Raw genomic sequence first — 22677 nt, 5'->3', positions numbered from 1 at the left:
TGGCGCTATTTATTTTTGCTACAAGACTTGCCTGAGGAACTTTAAAAAAAAGAGACCTTTGCCAGCTAAGCTTCCCCCAGGAAATAGCGTTTCACTTTGTAAATGATGAGCAGGCAGGAACAGTGGGCTGGAGTTCAAATAAGGATGAATGATAAGCAAGAAGAATGAAGAACGGTACTAATGTTCAGTGCAGGTGTCAGCAGTTTGACATTTCAGATACAGACTGTTCCGTGAAACCTTGAAGCATGGACAAATGAAGACAGGCTAATGAGTGTTCTGCGTAATTGCAACATCATTATTTTGTTTAAAAATCATAGCCTAAACCCAGACCCCATTCAAAAGCCACACCACGAGTTTTTGATCTGGCTCCTGATTTAAGCGCTCTGAGCTTTGTGATAATTGTCAGCCTACCATAGTGTCCACGGCGAAAGAAAGCCACAAATCGCTGCTCAAGCATTTCACGATAGGGCCGATGATCATTTATGAAGCAGTCGGCCTGAAGAAAATTATAAATTGTTGGCAGCGGATGTGTCCGACCGCCGATGCCAGGGAACACCAGCTCTGAACGTTGGTCTCACCCAAGAGGCTCGTCTCCTTCTCAGACAAGGCGTTTCCACAATCCGTTTCCACATTCTCCCTCCTGTGTGTCTTTGTCTTCCTCGGCAAGTTCAATAAACTCAAAGGAACCACCAGCTGGTGAAGCAGTGCCTTGATTCTTGCTTTGATTCTTGTTAGAATCCATCGGCAAACGGCAAGTGGTGACATCTCAATTCTGATGAGAGAATGTGTCGTATTAACATTATTAAAGAGAGGGGGAGAAAAAAAAAAAATAATAAAGCAGTAAGGACTATAAAAATGGACCACGGGGTGGTTGGTTAGTATTCACACCTTCCTTTGCCTTTTCTTCGGTCGCTGATTGAAGACAGGGGAAGAGGCCATGAGGCTGTCGGGCGAGTGGGAGATGTAGCTGCCATCTGAGCCGGTGGTGTTGGGGGTCTGCGGGATGCCAGAGTCACTCATGGCCGACATCGGCTCCTCGAACACGTCGTTGCCCAAAACGCCGTGGGGCGGGCCGCTGCCTTCCTCGCTCTCCTGGGGCTCCATCTTAACTTGGGTCAGGTTCCACAGAGGAGAGCTGCTGACCTCGGGGCCTGGGGGGGGGGGAAAGAAGGAGCAAAGCCGTCATCAAAACAGTCTCCAGCCATGTGGAAATCACAATCATGTGGCGTTTGGTTCACCCCCTTCCCCCCCCCCCCAGCTTACAATGTGCCTGGACCTCTGTCTTTGTTTTTCATTGACAAGGGCCACGTTTTCTACAGTCCATTTGAATTGGGTTAATTAGAAACATTATTATAATGTTGTCACATCTACAATAGTAGATAAAAAAATCCATTATAGAGTAGAGGGTGGCACAGTGGTAGAGTTGCTGCATCACAGCGCTAGAGACCCTGGTTCAATCCTGACTACGGGCGCTGTCTTAATGAAGTTTGTACGTTCTCCCCGTGATAGCGAGGGTTTTCTCCGGGTGCTCAGGTTTTCTCCCACTTTCAAAATGTTTATAGGTTAAATGGCTTTGGTAAAATTGTAATTTGTCCCTCGTGTGTAGGATAGTGCTAGTGTGCGGAGTGATCTCTGGTCAGCGTGGACTCGGTGGGCCGAAGGGCCTGTTTCCACGCTGCATCTCTATAGTAGTGCAGCGCAGAGACAGGCCCTTTTAGAATATAAAAGCAGAAATTTAATGTTGTTGAGGCTTTATAAGACTGAGGTCAGACCAGATTTGGAGTATTGTCAGCAGTTTTGGGCACCATATCTGAGGAAGGATGTGCTGGCTCTGGAGAGGATCCAGAGGAGATTTACGAGAATGATCTCAGGAATGAGTAGGTTAGCATATGATGAGCGTTTGACGGCACTGGGCCTGTACTCGCTGGAGTTTAGAAGGATGAGGGGGTATCGTATAATGAAACAGAGTGGATGCAGAGAGGATGTTTCCACTTGTGAGAAAGTTTAGGACCAGAGGGCACAGCCTCAGAATAAAAGGATATACCTTTAGAATGTAGATGAGCAGGAACTTCTTTAGTCAGAGGGTGGTGAATCTGTGGAGTTTGTTGTAACAGACGGTTTTGGAGGCTACGTCTTTGGGTATTTTTAAAGCGGAGATAGACATGGTCTTGATCAGTAAGGGTGTCAAAGGTTACGGGAGAAGGCAGGAGAATAGGGTTGCGTTGGAAAGACAGATCGGCCATGGTTGGATGGCGGAGAAGACTAGGTGGGCCGGATAGCCTAATTCTGCTCCTATGGCTTATGAATTTATAATCCTTCAACCAACTAAAATTAAAACTGCTGTACACGAGGCCCTGTTCCATGTTCACAAATTGAACTGCCACATTTTTCGACAAGGTAATTAAATGCCGGCTAAATTTCACGCTGAACACCATACTGTTGTCCTCACTGGGTTGCAAACAATATAGACAATAGACAATAGGTGCAGGAGTAGGCCATCCGGCCCTTCGAGCCAGCACCACCATTCAATGTGATCATGGCTGATCATCCCCAATCAGTACCCCCGTTCCTGCCTTCTCCCCATATCCCCTGACTCTGCTCTTTTTAATAGCCCTATCTCGCTCTCTCTTGAAAGCATTCAGAGAACCTGCCTCCACTGCCCTCTGAGGCAGAGAATTCCATAGACTCATAACTCTCTGTGAGAAAAAGTGTTTCCTCATCTCCGTTCTAAATGGCTTACCCCTTATTCTTAAATGGTGGCCCCTGGTTCTGGACTCCCCCAACATTGGGAACATGTTTCCTGCCTCTAGCGTGTCCAAACCCTTAACAATCTTATATGTTTCAATGAGATTCCCTCTCATCCTTCTCAACTCCAGAGTGTACAAGCCCAGCTGCTCCAATATCCTTTAAGGGAGAGGGAGACATGTGCTTGCCCAGAGGACATGTAGTTAAATACCACTGGCTGGATTCGGCAGCAACATGTTTTGTGAAAGCAGCAGCATGTTTTGAATGGGGAAGTCTTTGGCATCCTTGGCTTCAGACAAACAGCTTTCTCTCCTTCCACAGGATGGTGGATAGGATGGTTTCTCTGCTGCTTTATACTCTTCTTCTCCCCCCTCATGTCTGGCAGAAGGTACAGAAGCTTGAAAGCACACACCACCAGACTCAGGAACAGCTTCTTCCCCTCTGTTATCAGGCTTCTGAACGGTCCTTCCATGAGCTAGGGTACAGTCCGATTCACCTCTACCCCATTGTGGACATTGGACTTTGTCTGTGGAACTGGTGCGCTACAATGCTGAGAACTATATTCTGCACTCTGTATCGTCCTCTTTGCTCTATCTTGAGTTTCACGATTGTATCTATGTGTGGTATATCTGATCTCTTTGGATAGCATGCAGAACAAAACTTTTCACTGTACTTCAGTACGTAACAACAAAAAACCTAAACCTATCTGAGCAAAGGACGCCCCATTCTACTGCTTTCTTTAAAAAAGTGACCATTTTGAAAAAAGTAAACACGCATAAACAAAAACAAACAGCTGACGTCGGTCCTCAAGGCGCTCGACAACCTAGCATAAGTCATAAGAACATAAAGTGATAGCAGCAGAATTAGGCCATTCGGCCCATCAAGTCTACTCCGCCATTCAATCATGGCTGATCTAACCTCCTAACCACATTCTCCTGCCTTCTCCCCAGAACCCTTGACACCCGTACTAATAAAGAATCTATCTATCTCTGCCCTAAAAAATATCCACTGACTTTGCCTCCACAGACTTCTGTGGCAAAGAATTCCACAGATTCACCACCCTCTGACTAAGGAAATTCCTCCTCATCTCCTTCCACAAAGAATGTCCTTGAATTCTGAGGCTATGATCTCTGGTCCTAGACTCTCCCACTAGTGGAAACAACCTCTCCACATCCACTCCATCCAAACCTGAGCAGAGAGAAATGTTGATGGTGCAATGTGCCTTCACCTGATGTCTGAGGAGATGCATCAACCTCGAGTGTGGCGGCATAGCGTTCATGAGCCTGTGCCAGAACTCCAAGCTGCAAGGCCTGCTCGCCTGTGGGAAGATCAGCTTCGTTCTCTTCGTTGACGGGGAAAGCAATGTCGCTTAGCGGTTCCTCCTTTATCTTCAATGGTTTGGTGTCCTCGGCAGAGGCTTTCTCCGGACTGACCAGTTTCTCATACTCTTCAGCCAGTTGCTTGCTCACCTGTAGGCAAGATGTACAGAGTATGTGTGAAACTAGAAAGGGTCAAGATAGAATCAAAGAATTATCCCACCCACTTCGGGCAGTCACAGTGGCGCAGCGACAGAGTTGCTGCCTTACAGCGAATGCAGAGCCAGAGACCCGGGTTCCATCCCGCTTACGGGTGCTGTCTGTACGGAGTTTGTACGTTCTCCCCGTGAGTTTTTTCCGAGATCTTCGGTTTCCTCCCACACTCCAAAGGCATACAGGTTTGTAGGTTAATTAGCTTGGTGTAAATGTAAAAATTGTCCCTGGTGGGTGTAGGATAGTGTTAATGTGCGGGGATCGCTGGTCGGCGCGGACCCTGGTGGGCCCAAGGGCCTGTTTCCGCGCTGTATCCCCAAACAGGCACCCTTAGAATCACAGTCTCCAAAGACGTGCAGGTTTGTAGGTTAATTGGCCTCTTGTAAAATTGTGTATTGTCACTAATGTGTACGATAGTGTTAATGTTCGGGGATCCCTGGTCGGCGCGGACTCATGGGCCTGTTTCCACGCTGTCTCTCTAAACTAAAGTAAATTAAACTAATCTAAACTAAAGGATGTTTGCTCATTTCGCCAAGCATCCAACAGAGAAATAACATGATTAATCAACGGTAATCTTTAACTCAAACATAGAATAACGTACGAAATAGGATTGGACAACATAACACCCCACAATTATACTTTACCATCAATAAGACCACGTCAACCTATACCATTTTAACATCCAATGCATGATGTTAACATGATGATTGTTTGACGGTACTGGACAGTTTGTACTCGCTGGAGTTCTGAAGGATGAGGGGGCTCCTCATTGAAACTTCCGAACACTGAAAGGCCTGGATAGGGTGGACGTGGAGAGGACATTTACTAGTGAGAGTCCATGGAAAGCCTCAGGAATAAAAGGGCATTCCTTTAGAAATGAGATGAGGAGGAATTTCTTTAGTCAGAGGGTGGCGAATCTGAGGAATTCACTGCCACCGACGGCAGTGGAGGCCGTGTCACTGGTTATTTTTAAAGCGGAGATTGGCAGATTCTTGATTAGTGAAGGTGTCCAGTTATGGGGAGAAGGCAGGAGAATGGGGTAGAGAGGGAAAGATAGATCAGCCATGATTGAATGTCAGAGTAACTCGATGGTCTGAATAGCCTAATTCTGCTCCTATGATATGAACATAAGCCTCAAAACCCTCAATTCTGCTTGTGTTAAAGTGACCTTTGCCTTTCATACCTAAATTAACTTGTAACTGAGCAAACTGAACTCCAAAGATAAAACCAAATTACTGGAATAAACACAAATGCTGCAGTAACCCAGTGGGACAGGCAGCATCTCTGGATAGAAGGAATGGACGATTTTGTGTCGAGACCCTTCTTCAGACAGTCAACGAAAAGGGAGACACAGAGATATGGAAGGTTAAGGTGTAAAAACTAGACATCAAAGGGGTTGATGGCCAAGTTAAATGTAGATCATTGTTAGTTGGGGGAAGTGACAACAAAGTATACAAAGATAAAATTCAATCAGGAAGACAGTCAGACTGGATGGAGAACTAGGAATGGCGAGAGATGGAGAGAGAGGGAAACCAAAGGTTACGAAGTTAGAGAAGTCAATATTCATACCTTCAACTCCCCCTCCCATTTCCACACCGACCTTTCTGTCCTGGGCCTCCTCCATTGTCAGAGTGAGGCCCAGCGCAAATTGGAGGAACAGCACCTCATATTTTGCTTGGGTAGTTTACACCCCAACGGTATGAACATTGACTTCTCTAACTTCAGGTAGCCCTTGCTTTCCCTCTCTCTCCATCCCCTTCCCAGTTCTCCCACCAGACCTACTGTCTTCGCCTACATTCTATCTTTGTCTCACCCTCTCCCCTGACATCAATCTGAAAGAAGGGTCTCGACCCGAAACATCACCCATTCCTTCTCTCCAGAGATGCTGCCTCACCCGCTGAGTTATTCCAGCATTTTGTATCTACCTTCAATATTCATACCGCTGGGCTGTAAGCTAAGCAAAAATATGAGGGGCTGTTCCTTCAATTTGTGTTGGCATCCTAACTGAGAAGCTCCTTATTCCACCACTATCGGTTTGTGGATTCCTCACCCAGAAGACCATCTCTTGATGTCTTCCTTATCGAAGCCTTTCAGAATCTCATTAAATACCATTCAATGGGGATCACCTCTCAGTCCTCTAGACTTTGCCAAATATAATTCCCATCTTCCTCAATTTCTCCTTATGGATCACACATCTTTGTGGAAAGCGTTGTCGCGGTACTGGCTCATTAACGTTGGTTTGCCGCACTGGTGGGTGGGTCTGGGGGATTCGAGATGCTTGGATGTACCCACCTAGAGCATGTGGGATAGTGCTAGTGTACGGGTGATCGTTGGTCGGCATGGACTCAGTGGGCTGAAGGGCCCGATTCCGTGTTGTATCTCTAAAGTTACGTATAGACACCTCTATAAGATCACCGGTGTGTCTCCGACACTCCCAAGGCAGGGTCCTGGACCCGAAACGTCACCTATCCATGTCCTCCAGAGATGGTGCCTGACTCGATGAGTTACTTCAGCACTTTGTGTTCTATGCATAATGTCCAAGACTGCCCTACCTTTACCACCTCGGCCACTCCTTTTTCTCAACGCTTCCATCGGGCAGAAGATACAGAAGCTTGAAAGTGCGCATCACCAGACTCAGGAACAGCTTCATGTCCTCTGTTATCAGGTTTCTGGAACGGTCCTTCCATAAGCTAGGGTGCTGTCTGATTCACCTCTACCTCATTGCGGACATTGGACTCTGCCCCCCTGGAACTGGTGCGCTACAATGTTGAGAACTATACTCTGCACTCTGTATCTTCCCCTTTGCTCTACCTGTTGTACTTGAGTTCTGACTTGATAGCATTATCTGATCTGTTTGGATAACATACAGAACAAAGTTTTGCACTGTACTTTGGCACACGTGACAATAATAAACGTAAATAAGGATCACCCTCACCAAAAGAACCATCTTAATTAAGTTTTGAAAAGTGAAATGGACATTTCCTTTGTTGGGAAAGGTGTCAAGGGATAAATGGGAAGCTACGATAAAGATCAGAAATCCAGTTGTAAAGCAGAATGAGAGTAGCTGAAAAACCTCCTGCTGGTCTAACAAGTCTCCATTCTAGTTTAATAACAAATTGATTGATTAAAAGATACAGTTTGGAAGTAGGATTTTCAGCCCATCGAGTCCACGACTGTATTAATGTATTGTATTATCTGGGGTAGTACTGATGGAATGACACACTGTGGGTAATACTGATGGAATGACACACTGTGGGTAATACTGATGGAATGAAACACTGTGGGTAGTACTGATGGAATGAAACACTGTGGGTAGTACTGATGGAATGACACACTGTGGGTAGTACTGATGGAATGATGCACTGTGGGTAGTACTGATGGAATGACACACTGTGGGTAGTACTGATGGAATGATGCACTGTGGGTAGTACTGATGGAATGACACACTGTGGGTAGTACTGATGGAATGACACACTGTGGGTAGTACTGATGGAATGACACACTGTGGGGTAGTACTGATGGAATGACACACTGTGGGGTAGTACTGATGGAATGACACACTGTGGGGTAGTACTGATGGAACAGCATACCGCGGGGTAGTACTGATGGAATGACACACTGTGGGGTAGTACTGATGGAATGACACACTGTGGGGTAGTACTGATGGAATGACACACTGTGGGGTAGTACTGATGGAATGACATACTGTGGGGTAGTACTGATGGAATGACACACTGTGGGGTAGTACTGATGGAATGACAATATCTGGGGTAGTACTGATGGAATGACACACTGTGGGGTAGTACTGATGGAATGACACACTGTGGGGTAGTACTGATGGAATGACACACTGTGGGGTAGTACTGATGGAATGACACACTGTGGGGTAGTACTAATGGAGTGAGACACAGTGGGCCTCGTACTGAGGCAGAGGTTGACTTGCACCTCCTCTAACCTCATCTACTGAATCCGCTGTTCCAGGTGTGGACTCCTATATATTGGCGAGACCAAGCGCAGGCCCGGCGATCGTTTCGCTGAACACCTCCTCTCAGACCGACCTGATCTGCCGGTTGCTAAACACTTTAACCCCCCCTCCCATTCTCACACTGACCTTTCTGTCCTGGGCCCCCTCCATTGTCAGAGTGAGGCCCAGCGCAAATTGGAGGAACAGCACCTCATATTTCGCTTGGGCAGCTTACACCCCAGCGTCATGAACATTGATTTCCCTAATTTCAAGTAACCCTTGCTTTCCCTCTCTCTCCATCCCTCCCCATTCCCAGTTCCCCGACCAGTCTTACTGTCTCCGGCTACATTTGATCTGTGTCCTTTGTTACCTTCTCCTAGCTAACAATGATCTATACTACTGAGTCCTTCACCCGCATTCCGGGGTCAAGGAAAGAGCGTTCACGTTGCGGCCCAGTTTCCACCAATCTTTCCACCATCACAGCTCTGGCTGAACAACTTCTAATCTTGTGTGTGACCTCGATAGGAAGAAGAACCGCATTCCCATTGTCCTGTTTTCACACGTTCCACTTCCTTATCTATGCATCTTCCTGATATCAGTCTGAAGAAGGGTGTCCACCAAAACATCACCAATTCCTTCTCTTCAGAGATGCTGCCTGTCCCGCTGAGTTACTCCAGCATTTTGTGCCTATCTTCGGTGTCAACCAGCATCTGTAGTTCCTTCCCACACTATGTAGTACTGGTGAAGTAACACATTGTGGGGTGGTAATGACTATTGTGTGGTTGTTCTACCGCATTGGCATACTGATCGTGGAATTCTCTGCCACAGTAGGTAGTGGAGGCCTATTCACTGAATGTTTTCAAGAGAGCGTTAGATTTAGCTCTTAGGGCTAATGGAATCAAGGGATATGGGGAGAAAGCAGGAACGGGGTACTGATTTTGGATAATTAGCCATGATCATATTGAATGGCGGTGCTGGCTCGAAAGGCCGAATGGCCTACTCCTGCACCAGTCCTAGGACACATGGCATCCTGGTGTGGTGTGGCAACAGTTCTGCGGCTATCAAGGCGGCTCTGCAGAGAGTCATCAACGCAGCCCAGAAGATCACCAACACACACCTGCCTGCCCTGGAAGAGATCTATAGCTCTTGTTGCCTGCGAAAGGCATCACGCATCCTAAAGGACTCATCTCACCCCGCACATCCCTTGTTTGCCCTCAGGAAAGGGTTACAGGTCCATCAAATCACACACCACAAGATTAACAACCAGTTTCTACCCCAAGGCCATCACCACTCTGAACTCTGCACCGAACACACATAGCCAATATTTTGTACTGCTATAACACTATACTGTGAAATATTGCACATTCTGACGACGTTTTTCTTGCCGTTTTTGCTGTTTCCATTGTCGTGATTATTTAAGGTAGACAAAAATGCTGGAGAAACAGCGGGTGCGGCAGCATCTATGGAGCGAAGGAAATAGGTAACGCTTCGGGCCGAAACCCTTCTTCAGACTCATGACTCAGAGTCTGAAGAAGGGTTTCGGCCCGAAACGTTACCTATTTCCTTCGCTCCATAGATACTGCCGCACCCGGTGAGTTTCTCCAGCATTTTTGTCTATCTTCGATTTTCCAGCCTCTGCAGCTCCTTCTTCAACATCGTAATTATTTATCTGATACGTTGGAGCTCCGCTCGGGCAGTGCTTCTGAAATTTTGTTGTGTGTATTTACAATGACAATACAGTGTATTATTATTAATGATTATGACGACTATTTTCTATGTTTCTATGTGCTTGGATAGCTTGCAGAGCCCACCTGGAGCATGTAGCTGTGGTAGTCCTTGATGCGGTGCTGCCAGAAGCTCTGGAGGGACAGCACGCTGCCGATGCCCATCTCGTGGAACACCTGCTCCATCACGTCCTGGAAGGGGGTGCGGCCCACCCGCGCCTCCCTGTCGGCGGCCGAGCGCAGGAGCCGCGTGAACTTGTAGTAGTACTCGCTGGCCACGTCCGTCAGCGTCTCCAGCACGCTCTCGTGGGCGCACTCGAACCCCGCGTGGGCCAAGACCGTGGCCACCGACTGGTACAGGAGCTGCCGGCAGGATGCCCAGCTCAGTTCCGTCACCGGCTCACCTTTCCCCCTGCAAACACAAGCTGAGTTAGTCCCCCAACTGAAAAGTTGCCTTTCCAATGTCCTCCAGAGATGGTGCCCGACCCAGCGAGTTACTCCAGCACTTTGTGTTCACTGCATAATGCCCTTGACAGCCCAACCTCTGCCAACTTTCCTACCCCACCCATTCCATCTTTCCCCTGCTCCCGTTGGGCTGATGGTAAAAGCTTGAAAGCGCGCATCACCAGACTCAGGAACAGCTTCTTCCCCTCTGTTATCAGGGCTTCTGAACGGTCCTCCCATAAGCTCGGGACTGTCCCATTCACCTCTACCCCATTGCGGACATTGGACTTTGTTCATGTTCATAAGTGCTAAGAGTAGAATTAGGCCACTCGGCCTATCAAGTCTACTCCGCCATACAATCATGGCTGATCTATCTCTCCCTACTAACCCCAATCTCCTGCCTTCTCCCCATAACCTCTGACACCCATACTAATCAAAAATCTAACAATCTCTGCCTTAAAAATATCCATTGACTTGGCCTCCACAGCCTTCTGTGACAATGAATTCCAGATTCACCAGCCTCTGACAAAAACAAATTCCTCCTCATTTCCTTGCTAAAGGAACGTCCTTTAATTCTGAGGCTAAGCCCTCTAGTCCTAGGCTCTCCCACTAGTGGAAACATCCTCTCCACATCCACTCTATCCAGGCCTTTCACTATTCGGTAAGTTTCGATGAGGTCCCCCCGCATCCTTCTAAACTCCAGTGAGTACAGGCCCAGAGCCGTCAAACGCTTACCATATGTTAACCCACTCATTCCTGGGATCATTCTTGTAAACCTCCTGTGGACCTTCTCGAGCCAGTTCATCCTCAGTAATGGGGCTCAAAATTGCTCAAAGTACTCCAAATGCGTCCTGACCAGCGCCTTATAGAGCCTCAGCATTACATCCCTGTTTTTGTATTCTAGTCTTCTTGAACTAACTGCTGGCATTGCGTTTGTCTCCCTTACAGCTGAATCGACTAGGAAATTAAGTTGTCTGGAACTGATATGCTACAATGCTGAGAACTATATTCTGCACTCTGTATCTTGCCTTTGCTCTACCTATGGTACTTGAATTTGACATGATTGTGATAATGTATTGCATTATCTGTTTGGATAGCATGCAGAACAAAGTTTTGCACTGTAGTTGCACGTGACAATAATAAACCTAAATACGGATCTGCCTCACTTAAAGAACCATCTAGTGCAGCTTAATTAGGATTTGAAAAGTGAAATGGACATTTCCTTTGTTGAAAAAGGTGTCAAGGGATAAATGGAAAACTACGATAAAGATCAGAAATCCAGTTGTAAAGCAGAACTGATACGAGTAGCTGAAAAACCTCCTGCTGGTCTAACAAGTCTCCATTCTAGTTTAATAACAAATTGATTAATTGAAACACACGGTATGGAAGCAGGAATTGCAGCCCATCGAGTCCACGCCGACCATCGAACCTGCATTCACACTAGTATCGTGTTATGCCACTTTCCCATCCACTCCCTACACGGTACAGGAAATTTACAGAGGGCCAATTAACCTACAACCTCCATGTCTTTGGGATGTGGGAGGAAACTGGAACACCCGGATGAAACTCATGCAGTCACATGTAGAACGTGTAAACTCCACACACAAGAGGTCGGGATCGAACCCAGGTGACTGGCGCTGTGATGCAGCAGCTCTAACAACTGCGCCACTGTGCTGCCCTCAATGTTCCATGCTGTCTGTTTCGTCCCTAAGCTGCAAGACAAAAGCTATATTCTTGAGCAGCCTCGCCTAAAGTGAATATCCTGATAAAGGCCCAACACAGGGCATCGTAACTTGGTGAAAATCTGCAGGATGAAGAACAAAGAAATGGTCGAGTGACCTTCAGCATAGATGTTTGAATGAGAGGCCTGGTGCCAAAAGTAAAGCAGTGCAACATCAAAGTGACAAATAAAAGTCTGGGCAGCACTTAAAACACAGTGGCGCAGGGTTAGAGCTGCCGACTCACAGTACCAAAGACTCGGGTTCAATCCTGACCTCGGCTGCTGTCTGTGTGTGGACATTGCCTGTTCTCCCTGTGACCGCGTGGGTTTCCTCCAGGTGCTCCAGCTTCCTCCTGCATTCCAAAGACCTGTGGGTTTCTAGGTTAATTGTAATTGGCTTCTTTAAATTGCGCCTGGTATCCACTGAGTGGTTGCGAAAGTGAGACAACGTAGAATTAGTGTGAAATGAGATCGGGAATAGACAATAAACAATAGGTGCAGGATTAGGTCATTCGGCCCTTCAAGACAGCACCGCCATTCATTGTGATCATGGCTGATTATCCACAATCAGTATCCATTTCCTGCCTTTTCCCCATATTACTTGACTCTGCTATATTGAAGAGCTCTATCCAACTCTCTCTTGAAAGCATACAGAGAATTAGCCTCCACTACCTTCTGAGGCAGAGAATTCCACAGATTCATAACCCTCTGGGTGAAAAAGATTTTTCCTCATCTCCGTTCTAAATGGCTTACCCCTTATGCGTAAATTGTGGCCCCTGGTTCTGAACTCCCCCAACATTAGGAACATGTTTCCTGCCTCTACTGTGTCCAAACCCTTAATAACCTTGTATGTTTCAATAAGATTCCCTCTCATCCTTCTCAACTCCAGAACCTCGTGTCCCAGTGTCGAGACAGCAACCATTCTCTGACTCCCCGGTCAATTCGTCCCTTCCCACCCAAACCACCCCTCTCCTGGCACTTTCCCTTGCAACCGCAGGAAATGCTACTCTTGTCGCTTTACCTCCCCCCTTGACTCCGTTCAAGGACCCTAGCAGTCTTTCCAGGTGAGGCAGAGGTAAATTGGAGGAGCAGCACCTCATATTTCACTTGGGCAGTTTACAGCCCAGTGGTATGAACATTGACTTCTCTAATTTCATGTAGTCCTGCTTTCTCCTCCCCTTCTCAGCTCTCCCTCAGCCCACTGTATCCGCCTCTTCCTTTCTTCTTCCCGCCCCCCCCACCCTCACATCAGTCTGCAGAAGGGTCTCGACCCGAAACGTTGCCTATTTCCTTCACTCCATAGATGCTGCCGCACCCGATGAGTTTCTCCAGTTTTTTTTGTCAACCTTTCTCTTAATGTCAGCAAGACAAATGAGATAGTGATCAACGTCATGAAGTGAAGCGGTACACATACCCCAGTTTGCATTGACGGTGCCGAAGTAGAGAAATTTCTAGGAGTAAATATCACCAACAACTTCTCCTGAACCACCCATATTGTAGTAATGGCCAAGAGAGCACACTCTACTTCCTTAGAAAGCTTAGGAAGTTTGGCATGGTCCCAACAACTCTCACCAACTTCTACAGATGCACCACAGAAAGCATTTCATCGGGATGCATCATAGGTTGGTTTGGGAACAGCTCCATCCAAGACCGCAAGAAATTATAGCGAATTGTGGACGCAGCCCAGACCATCACACAAACCAACCTCTCTTCCATTGACTCCAATTATACCTCACGCTGCCTCGGCAAGGCCAGCAGCATAATCAAGGACTAGTCGCACACTGTCCACTCCCTCTTCTCCCCGCTCCCATCAGGCAAAGGTCATGGAGATGTGAAAATGCACACCTCCAGATTTAGGGACAGTTTTGTCTCAGCTGTAATCACGCAACTGAATCATCCTACCACAACCAGAGAGCAGTGTTGAACTACGATCTACCTCTTTGGTGACCCTCGGACTATCCTTGATCAGACTTTGCTGGCTTTACCTTGCAAGAAACGTTATTCCCTTCTCATGTATCTGTACACTGTAAATGGCTCGATTGTAATCATGTATTGTCTTTCTGCTGACTGGTTAGCACGCAACAAAAGCTTTTCACTGTACCTCAGTACATGTGACAATAAACTACACTGAAACTGAACTGAAACTGAATGGGTAATTGATGGTCGGCGTGGACTTGGTGGGCCAGAGGGCCTGTTTTTGTGCTGCATCTTTCACTCATAGTTAAAGCAAACAGATGAAAATAGACTGTGCCCTGCTGACTAGTTCATATGTTTTCTGCTTTAATTAATGTAAAGCATTGTTTGATCATTAAATCGAGTGCCACATTGCAAGTAGCAGAGGCCAACTGATCCACCGAGACCATGTTGCGTGGTGTGAGGCAGAACCTGACTAATTAGGTTACATCCTAGACGTGCAAAGTACCACGCCAATGAATGTTAGACTTACAGTAATGCAGCACTGAAACAGGCCCTTCAGCCCACCGAATCCATGCCAACCTTCATGCGAAAGATAGACACAAAATGCTGGAATAACTCAGCGGGACAGGAGAGAAGGAATGGGTGACGTTTCGGGTCGAGAACCTTCATCTTCTGAAGAATGGCCTCAACCCGAAATGTCACCCATTCCTTCTCTCCAGAGATGCTGCCTGTCTCGCTGAGTTACTCCAGCATCTTTTGTCTATCTTTAGTTTATACCAGCATCTGCAGTTCCTTCATACACCAACCTTTATGCTGATCTATACTAATCCTAGTTACGCACACTAGGTCATTATCTCCTTTAATTTAATATGTGATAAAATGTTTAAATGTCTCCTGAAAGTGGTGATTGCATCTGATTGCTCTACATCCTCTTGCAGTGAGTTCCAGATATTTAGTTCAGTTTAGAGACAGCACATGGAAACAGGCCCTTCAGCCCACCCAGTCCATGCCGACCGTGATTACCCGTTTGTACTCATTCTATGTTATCCCTCTTTCCCATCCCCTCCCTACGGACTCGGGGCAATTATACTGAGGGCCAATTAAGCGACAAACCCACACGTCTTTGGGATGTGGGATGAAAACGGAGCACTTGGAGGAATCCCACGCGGGTCACACGGGAAGAACGTGCAAACTCCACCCAGACAGCACCCAAGGTCAGAAACGAAACAGGGTCTCTGGCCCTGTGAGGCAACAGGTCTACCAGCTGGGCCAATGTACTGTCCTGTTCAACTGATCTCATGATTTTATACACACTGTACCTCGGTACATGTGATAATGAACTAAACTCAACTCAATATCACAACCAGCAAAGGTCCCAGCACATGTTTAGTGAAGGACGGCGGTACGTTCCTCTTGCAGGGAGTAGGATCAAGACACTCCCCGCGGTATAGTCACCAGGTAGATTGGAAACAATCCTGCTACACTTGGGTTAAGCTGTGTCCCTGACCTTGTAGGAGTAGACTGCCGTTCTTTACCAATCATCTGCAGGATATACGGCTGAGTACTTCAAGTTTGGCCCAAACCAGCTGCCCCAGAAACACTGCTGCCAATGGAACCGCTGGGTTGTGTGTATATTAACATCGGCAGAAGACAAGCTGCAACAAATCACTTGACCTAACTACAGTGGGATCAATAAAGTCGATTTGCGGTCAGTGTGAAAGAAAAATAAATTGTAATAACACTGAAGGATTCACCTCGACTTCAAGTGCCTTGTTAAGGACTGAAACATGATTGTTCCTAATGATGACAACTTGAAGAGTATTTACTCCAACACCACTTTTGGTCAGTCCCACCATGATAGTTGGTAGTAGCTCCACCACCCGCACGCCGATCACGGTCGGAGATTGTGGGTGCACACACCCAGCATCTGCAGTTCTTTCTTAAACACACTGTCTAGGTTTTTTTGGATGAGAGGCATGTCCTATCACGAAGGGCTAAACAATTAGAGATAGACACAAAGTGCTGGAGTAAAGGGCTTGTCCCACTTTCACGACCTAATTCACAACCTCTGCCGAGTTTGCCCTTGACTCATACTCGCAGCATGGTCGTCACGAGGTTGTGGAGGTCGTAGGTAGGTCGTAGCAGGCCGTGATGCTAGTCGTAGGTACTCGTGACATCAAGTAGGTCGGGGTGTTTTTTCTAGTATGATGAAAAAGTCCACGAGTAAAAAAGGTCGTGGATTAGGTCGTGAAACTGGGACAGGCCCTTAACTCAGCGGGTCAGGCAGCATCTTTGGAGAAAAGGACGGGTGACATTTCGGGTCAGGACCCTACTTCAGTCTCAAGAAGGGTCCCGACCCAAATCGTCAGCCATCCTTTTTCTCCCGAGATGCCACCTGACCTGCTGAGTCACTCCAGCAGTTTATATCTACCGTTGGTATGAACCAGCATCTGCGGTTCCTTTCTAGTCAATTTGAGCGTGTATTCTTTGGAGTTTAAAAGAATACAAGGTGGTCTTATTCAAATATACAAGATCCACTGGGAGCTTGACGGAGTAGCTGTTGAGATGTTACCATTTGTGGGAGAATCACAAACAAGGGGACAAACGTTGTTACAAGATAAAGGGGCGATCATTTAAAACTGAAGCATGAAGACATTTCTTCCTTCTGAGGGCAGCGATTCTCTGGAATTTTCTGCCTCACAGTGGTGGAGGTCGGATCAATAGATATGTTGATGGATGTGGAGACAGATGAGAATTATGAGGAATAGGCATAGCTACAAGGATTTTTCTTCCAAGCTGAAGATTGACACTAAATGCTGAAGTAACTCAGCGGTATAGGCAGCATCGCTGGAGAACATGGATAGGCAATGTTTCGGATCTTCAGACTGATTGAAAAAGGGGGGGGGGGGGGGGGTAAAGAAAGCTGGGAGAGAGGAGGGGCCGGACAGAGCATGGCAGGTACCTAGGTGAACACAGGCGAGGGTATTCTTTGACAGGCAAAGGCCATGGATGAGGAGACAGGTGTGGGCCCCAGAGGATAAAGAGTTGCCAATTGTTGAGCTCAAGGATAGAAAAGATGCAAATTGTGTGTCCATTGTAAATGATAGAGGTGGAGGGGGAGGGGAGGACAGTAGGTGCTCGGCCTGCCTGGTTACAGGGGAGGGGAGGGGGAAAGGGAGTCAGGGAGGGAGAGGGTTAGGAAAGAGGGGGTGGGGTTTTGGAGGAGAAAGAGAAGGGGGCAGGAGGCTGTTGTTGGTTAGTTTCTTAATTCAATGTTCATATCACTGTAAGCTGTCCAAGCGGAATATGAGGTGCTGCTCCTCCAGTTTGCGTGTGTCCTCACTCTGGCAATGGAGGAGGCCCAGGACGGAAAAGTCAGTGTGGGAATGGGAAGAGGGTTTAAAATGGTTAACAATCCATTCCCATGCTGTGTTTCTAAACTAAACTCCCGACTTCCAATTTACCTCATTGGAGACCTTCGATCTGTAATCGGACTTGATCTTGCACTAAACGTTATACTATTATACTCCACACCCCCCCAATATCTTCTCCACATTTCCTTCTTTTAATGAATCCCTTCCCACAAACTCCCACTCCCTTCCTCATTCGCTATAATCTCTCCCTTCCCTTGAATCGGACTGTCTCATCCCCTCCACTCCCCTCTCTCATCAGGCTAGAAGAACAGAGGTTTGAAAACGTACACCTCCAGTGGCCACATCGTCCCATCTCCACCCCTTTCGGCTTTCCGCAGAGACCGTTCCCTCCGTAACTCCGTGGTCAATTCGTCCCTTCCCACCCAAACCACCCCCTCCCCTGGCACTTTCCCTTGCAACCGCAGGAGATGCTACACTCGTCGCTTTACTTCCCCCCTCGACTCCATCCAAGGACCCAAGCAGTCTTTCCAGGTGGGGCAGAAGTTCACCTGCACCGTCTCCAACCTCATCTACTGCATCCACTGTTCCAGGTGTCAACTTCTCTACATCGGTGAGACCAGGCTTGGCGATCGCTTCGTCCAACACCTCCGTTCAGTTCGCAATAACCAACCTGATCTCCCGAAGGCTCAGCACTTTAACTCCCCCTCCCATTCTGTCCTGGGCCATTGCCAGAGTGAGGCCCCGTGCAAATTGAGGGAACAGCACCTCATATTTTCCTTGGGTAGTTTACAACCAAGCGGTATGAACATTGACTTCTCCAATTTCAGGTAGTCCTTGCTTTCTCCTTCTTTCCCCTCCCCTTCCCAGCTCTCCCACAAGCCTACTGTCTCCGCCTCTTCCTTTATTCCCCCCCCCCACATCATTCTGAAGAAGGGTCTCGACCTGAAACGTGGCCTATTCCATCTCTGCATAGATGCTGCCTCACCCGCTGAGATTCTCCAGCATTTTTGTTGACCTCCAGATTCAGGGACATTTTCTTCCCAGCTGTTATCAGGCAACTGAACCGTCCTTACACCAACTGGAGAGCAGTCCCGACTGACCATCTATCTCATTAGAGACCCTTAGACTAACATTAATCAGACTTTGCTGGATGTTACCTTTTACTAATTCCTTTTATCCTGTATTGGTACAGTGTGGACGGCTAGAATGTAATCATGTATAGTCTTCCCGCTGACAGGAGCACGCAACTAAAAAGCTTTCCACTGAGCTAAGCTGAGCTAAACTAAGCAAATAAGCAGGTCTTCTCAGCGGGTGAGGCAGCATCTATGGAGGGAAGGAATGAGTGATGTTTCGGGTCGTTTTGTTTGGGCAGCTTACACCCCAGCTGTATGAACATTGACTTCTCTAACTTCAAGTAGCCCTTGTTTTCCCTCTCTCTCCATCCCCTCCCCCTTCCCCTCCCCAGTTCTCCCACCAGTCTTACTGTCTCCGACTACATTCTAGCTCTGTCCCGCCCACTCCCCTGACATCAGTCTGAAGAAGGGTCTCGACCCGAAACGTTGCCCATTCCTTCTCTCCATAGATGCTGCCTGTCCTGCTGAGTTACTCCAGCATTTGGTGTCTACCGTCGATTTTATCCAGCATCTGCAGTTCTTTCTTACACAAGCAGACCTTCTGTCTGTCTTTCAGAACTCACCTGTAGAAGTCGCTCTCTGGGTCACTGTGCCTCAGCTGGAAGGGGAACTTTGGCGTCTTGCTGTCGAGGGGCAGCAGCTCCTCGGGCAGCAGCGGGGAGCTGGGGGGTGGCGGCAGGGGCTCCGGCTCCTCGGCCTTCAGCCCGTCGGCCTGGGGCTGTCCCTGGGCCTGGGCGGCGGCCACCAGGCTGCGCAGCCTGCGGTTGTACTGTATCAGCTGGATGGTGTGCAGGGTCAGGCCGCAGGGTTCGGACGGCACGTCCAGCATGGTGGCCGGACGGGGCCGCTCGGCAGACGGCTGGTGCAGGGGAGGGTCTTGAATCTCCACCGTTCGGAACTCCCGCTGCAGCAGGTCGAAGGAGCTGCGGCTGGGCTGGGAGGAGGACACCGGTATCTCGCCCCAGTATTTAATCATCTTTGCTACCACAAATCTTCTGGAGCCAAGGAAGGGAGGTTAATCAATAAACCAGCGAGTCTTTCACAAAAAAAAAAAAAATTTGAAAAATGCAGGCTAATGGATCACTCTCCGTTGACAGCTGCCGAAATATCCCAGGCGAAATCTGTGGAGAGGAAAGGGAAGATTATTTCAAGGCTTCCAGCAACTTAGAGGCTGAGAAAAATGCACAGAAATCAGGATACCACAGTGGAGACACAAGGGAGATGCTGGTCTACAAAACAAAAAGACACAAAAGTAGACAAAAGTGCTGGAGAAACTCAGCGGGGGAGGCAGCATCAATGGAGCGAAGGAAATAGGCAAAGTTTCGGGCCGAAACCCTTCTTCTTCAGTAGAGTTGCTGCCTTATAGCCCTTGCAGTGCCAGAGACCTGGTTTGACCCAGGCTACGGGTAATGTCTGTACGGAGTTTGTACGTTCTCCCCGTGACTTTTCTCAAAGAACATTGGTTTCCTCCTACGCTCCAAAGACGTAGAGATATGTAGATTAATTGGCTTGGTATATATATGTAAATTGTCCCGTGTGTGTAGGATAGTGTTCGTGTGCGGGGATCGCTGGTCGGTGCGGACTCGGTGGGCTGAAGGGCCCGTTTCCCCACTGTAACTCTAAACTAAGTCATGTTGCAGCTTTATAGCACTTTGGTTATACCACATCTGAAATATTATGCAGTTCTGGTCACCCCAGTGTGGGAAGAATGTGGAGGGTGGAGAAGAGGTTGAATGCTGCTTGGATTAGAGCGTATTAGCAATAAGGGGAGGTTAGACAAACTTGGATTGTTTTCTCCCGATGCTCAGAGACTAAGGGGAGACCTGATGGAAGTAAATATAATTTATGAGAGTCAGTCATACAGCACGGAAACAGGTCCTTCAGCCCAACTCATCCATACTGACCAAGATTCCCCATTAAAACTAATCCCATTTTCCCACTTTTGCCCCATATCCCTCAAAATCTTTCCTATTCATGTACCTGGCTATCCACAATCAGTTCCTGCCTTCTCCCCATTTCCCCTGAGCCCTATCTAGCTCTCTTGAAAATATCCAGAGAACCAGCCTCCACCACCCTCTGAGGCAGAGAATTCCAGACTCACAACTTTGTGTGAAAAAGTGTTTCCTCATCTCCGTTCTAAATGACTTACCCCTTATTCTTAAACTGTGACCACTGGTTCTGGACTCCCCCAACATCGGGAACATGTTTCCTGCCTCTAGTGTGTCCAAACCCTTAATAATCTTATATGTTTCAATAAGATTCCCTCTCATCCTTCTAAACTCCAGAGTAAACAAGCCCAGTCACTCCATTCTCTCAGCATATGACAGTCCTGCCATCCCGGGAATTAACCATGTGAACCTACGCTGCACTCCCTCAATAGCAAGAATGTCCTTCCTCAAGTTTAGAGACCAAAACTGCACACAATACACCAGGTTTGGTATCACCAGGGCCCTGTACAACTGCAGGAGGACCTCTTTGCTCCTATACTCAACTCCTCCTGTTATGAAGGCCAACATGCCATTCGCTTTCTTCACTGCCTGCTGTACCTGCATGCTTACATCCTTCCTATGGCATGGTGACCTAAACCGAATACAATACTCCAAATGTCATCTCACCAACGTCTTGTTCAACTCTTCCTCAGAAGGCAGTGGAGGCTGATTCTCTGGATGCTTTCAAGAGAGAGTTAGATAGAGCTCTTAAAGAAAGCGGAGTCAAGGGATATGGGGAGAAGGCAGGAACGGGGTACTGATTGTGGATGATCAGCCATGATCACAGTGAATAGCGGTGCTGGCTCGAAGGGCCTACTCCTTCACCTATTGTCTATTGTCACATAATGTCCGAACTTCCATCTCAATACCCTGACTGATGAATGTGCCAATGGCCTTGTTTACCTCCCTACCTACCTGTGACTCCACTCTCACAGAACTATGTACCTGCACGACTAGATTCACCTGCTCTTCAACACTCCCCATGACCCCATCGTTCACTGTGAAGGTCCTGCCCTGGTTTGACTTCCCAAATTACAACACCTCACACTTCTGCATTAAACTCCACTCCTCATCCCACTTGCCCAGACGATCAAGATCCGGCTGTAATTTTTCATAACCATCTTTGCTATCTACGATACCAACTGCTTTAGCTCATCTGTCAACTTACTAATCACGCTTTAGACATAGACAGGGTAGACAGTCAGAACCGTTAAAATCTAAAGGAGATGAGCGGAGCAAGTATTTTCACCAGTGTTATGGGTGCCTGCCTGGAACATGCTGCCAACATGAAAGGGATCTATAGGAGGCTGCTTCAGAAAGGGTGCCAGTATCATCAAGAGATGTATTCAATAGAGAGTTAGATTTAGCTCTTAGGGCTAACAGAATCAAGGGAAATGGGGAGAAAAGCAGGAACGGGGTACTGACTTTGGATGATCAGCCATGATCATATTGAAAGGCGGTGCTGGCTTGAAGGACCAAATGGCCTACTCCTGCACCTATCTATGTTTCCATGTCCCACACCACCCTGGCCGCACTCTCATTTCAATCCTGCCATCAGTCTGAAACCCATGACCTCCAGTTTCAGGAACAGCTTCTTCCCAACAACTATCTTCTTCCCTTAGCACCAGAGACACCAACTAAACTTTGAACTACAAACTACCTTGGTAGCTCTAGGATGTTGGGCTTTTGTTTTATACAAATATTGCTCACGTTTATATTATTGAAGTTTCTTTTGTTTATTGTATTATCTATGAGTCGTGTGTTTACAGAGCTGTTATGCTGCTGAATTCCATTGATCCTTTTTTGATGCACCAGACAATTAAGCAATTGACTATATGGATCACGTGCAGGCAGAGGTGATTAAAATTTCAGTTGGCATAATGGTCAGCACAGACATTGTGGGCCGAAGGGCCTGTTCCTGAGCTGCACCGTTCTTTGCAACAATAAACAGCTCGGAACTTATTGCCAAGTGCAAATTAACACCAGGATATGTTATTCATAATAATGACAGCAGTATAAAAGTATGTGTAGGGAGGAACTGCAGATGCTGGTTTACACCAAAGATAGGCACAAAATGCCGGAGTAACTCAGCGGGACAGGCACCAGCTCTGGGGAGAAGGAAGGGGGTGACGTTTCAGA

General features: G+C 47.4%; 1 protein-coding gene across 2 annotated transcripts; it reads right to left on the bottom strand.

The window, feature by feature from the left end:
- Positions 1 to 274: 274 nt before the first annotated feature.
- On the bottom strand, positions 275 to 19537 carry supt7l (SPT7 like, STAGA complex subunit gamma). 2 transcript variants are annotated; one of them, XM_033020564.1, is made up of 5 exons: positions 19114 to 19537; positions 10050 to 10374; positions 3974 to 4214; positions 889 to 1151; positions 275 to 772 (listed from the first exon to the last, which is right to left on the bottom strand). In XM_033020564.1, the coding sequence occupies exons 1-5, from the start codon at positions 19524 to 19526 to the stop codon at positions 767 to 769; spliced, it is 1248 nt and encodes a 415-aa protein (XP_032876455.1). In that variant the 5' UTR covers positions 19527 to 19537; the 3' UTR covers positions 275 to 766. The 2 variants fall into 2 exon arrangements, with proteins under 2 accessions (XP_032876455.1, XP_032876456.1); XM_033020565.1 differs by lacking the exon at positions 275 to 772 and having other exon boundaries at positions 781 to 1151.
- Between the last annotated feature and the right edge of the window lie 3140 nt (positions 19538 to 22677).

Source organism: Amblyraja radiata, chromosome 5 (genome assembly GCF_010909765.2).
Source record: "Amblyraja radiata isolate CabotCenter1 chromosome 5, sAmbRad1.1.pri, whole genome shotgun sequence".
Lineage (NCBI taxonomy): Eukaryota > Metazoa > Chordata > Chondrichthyes > Rajiformes > Rajidae > Amblyraja > Amblyraja radiata.
The sequence above is the reverse complement of the archived record's forward strand: the minus strand, read 5'-3'. Positions and strand labels throughout refer to the sequence as shown.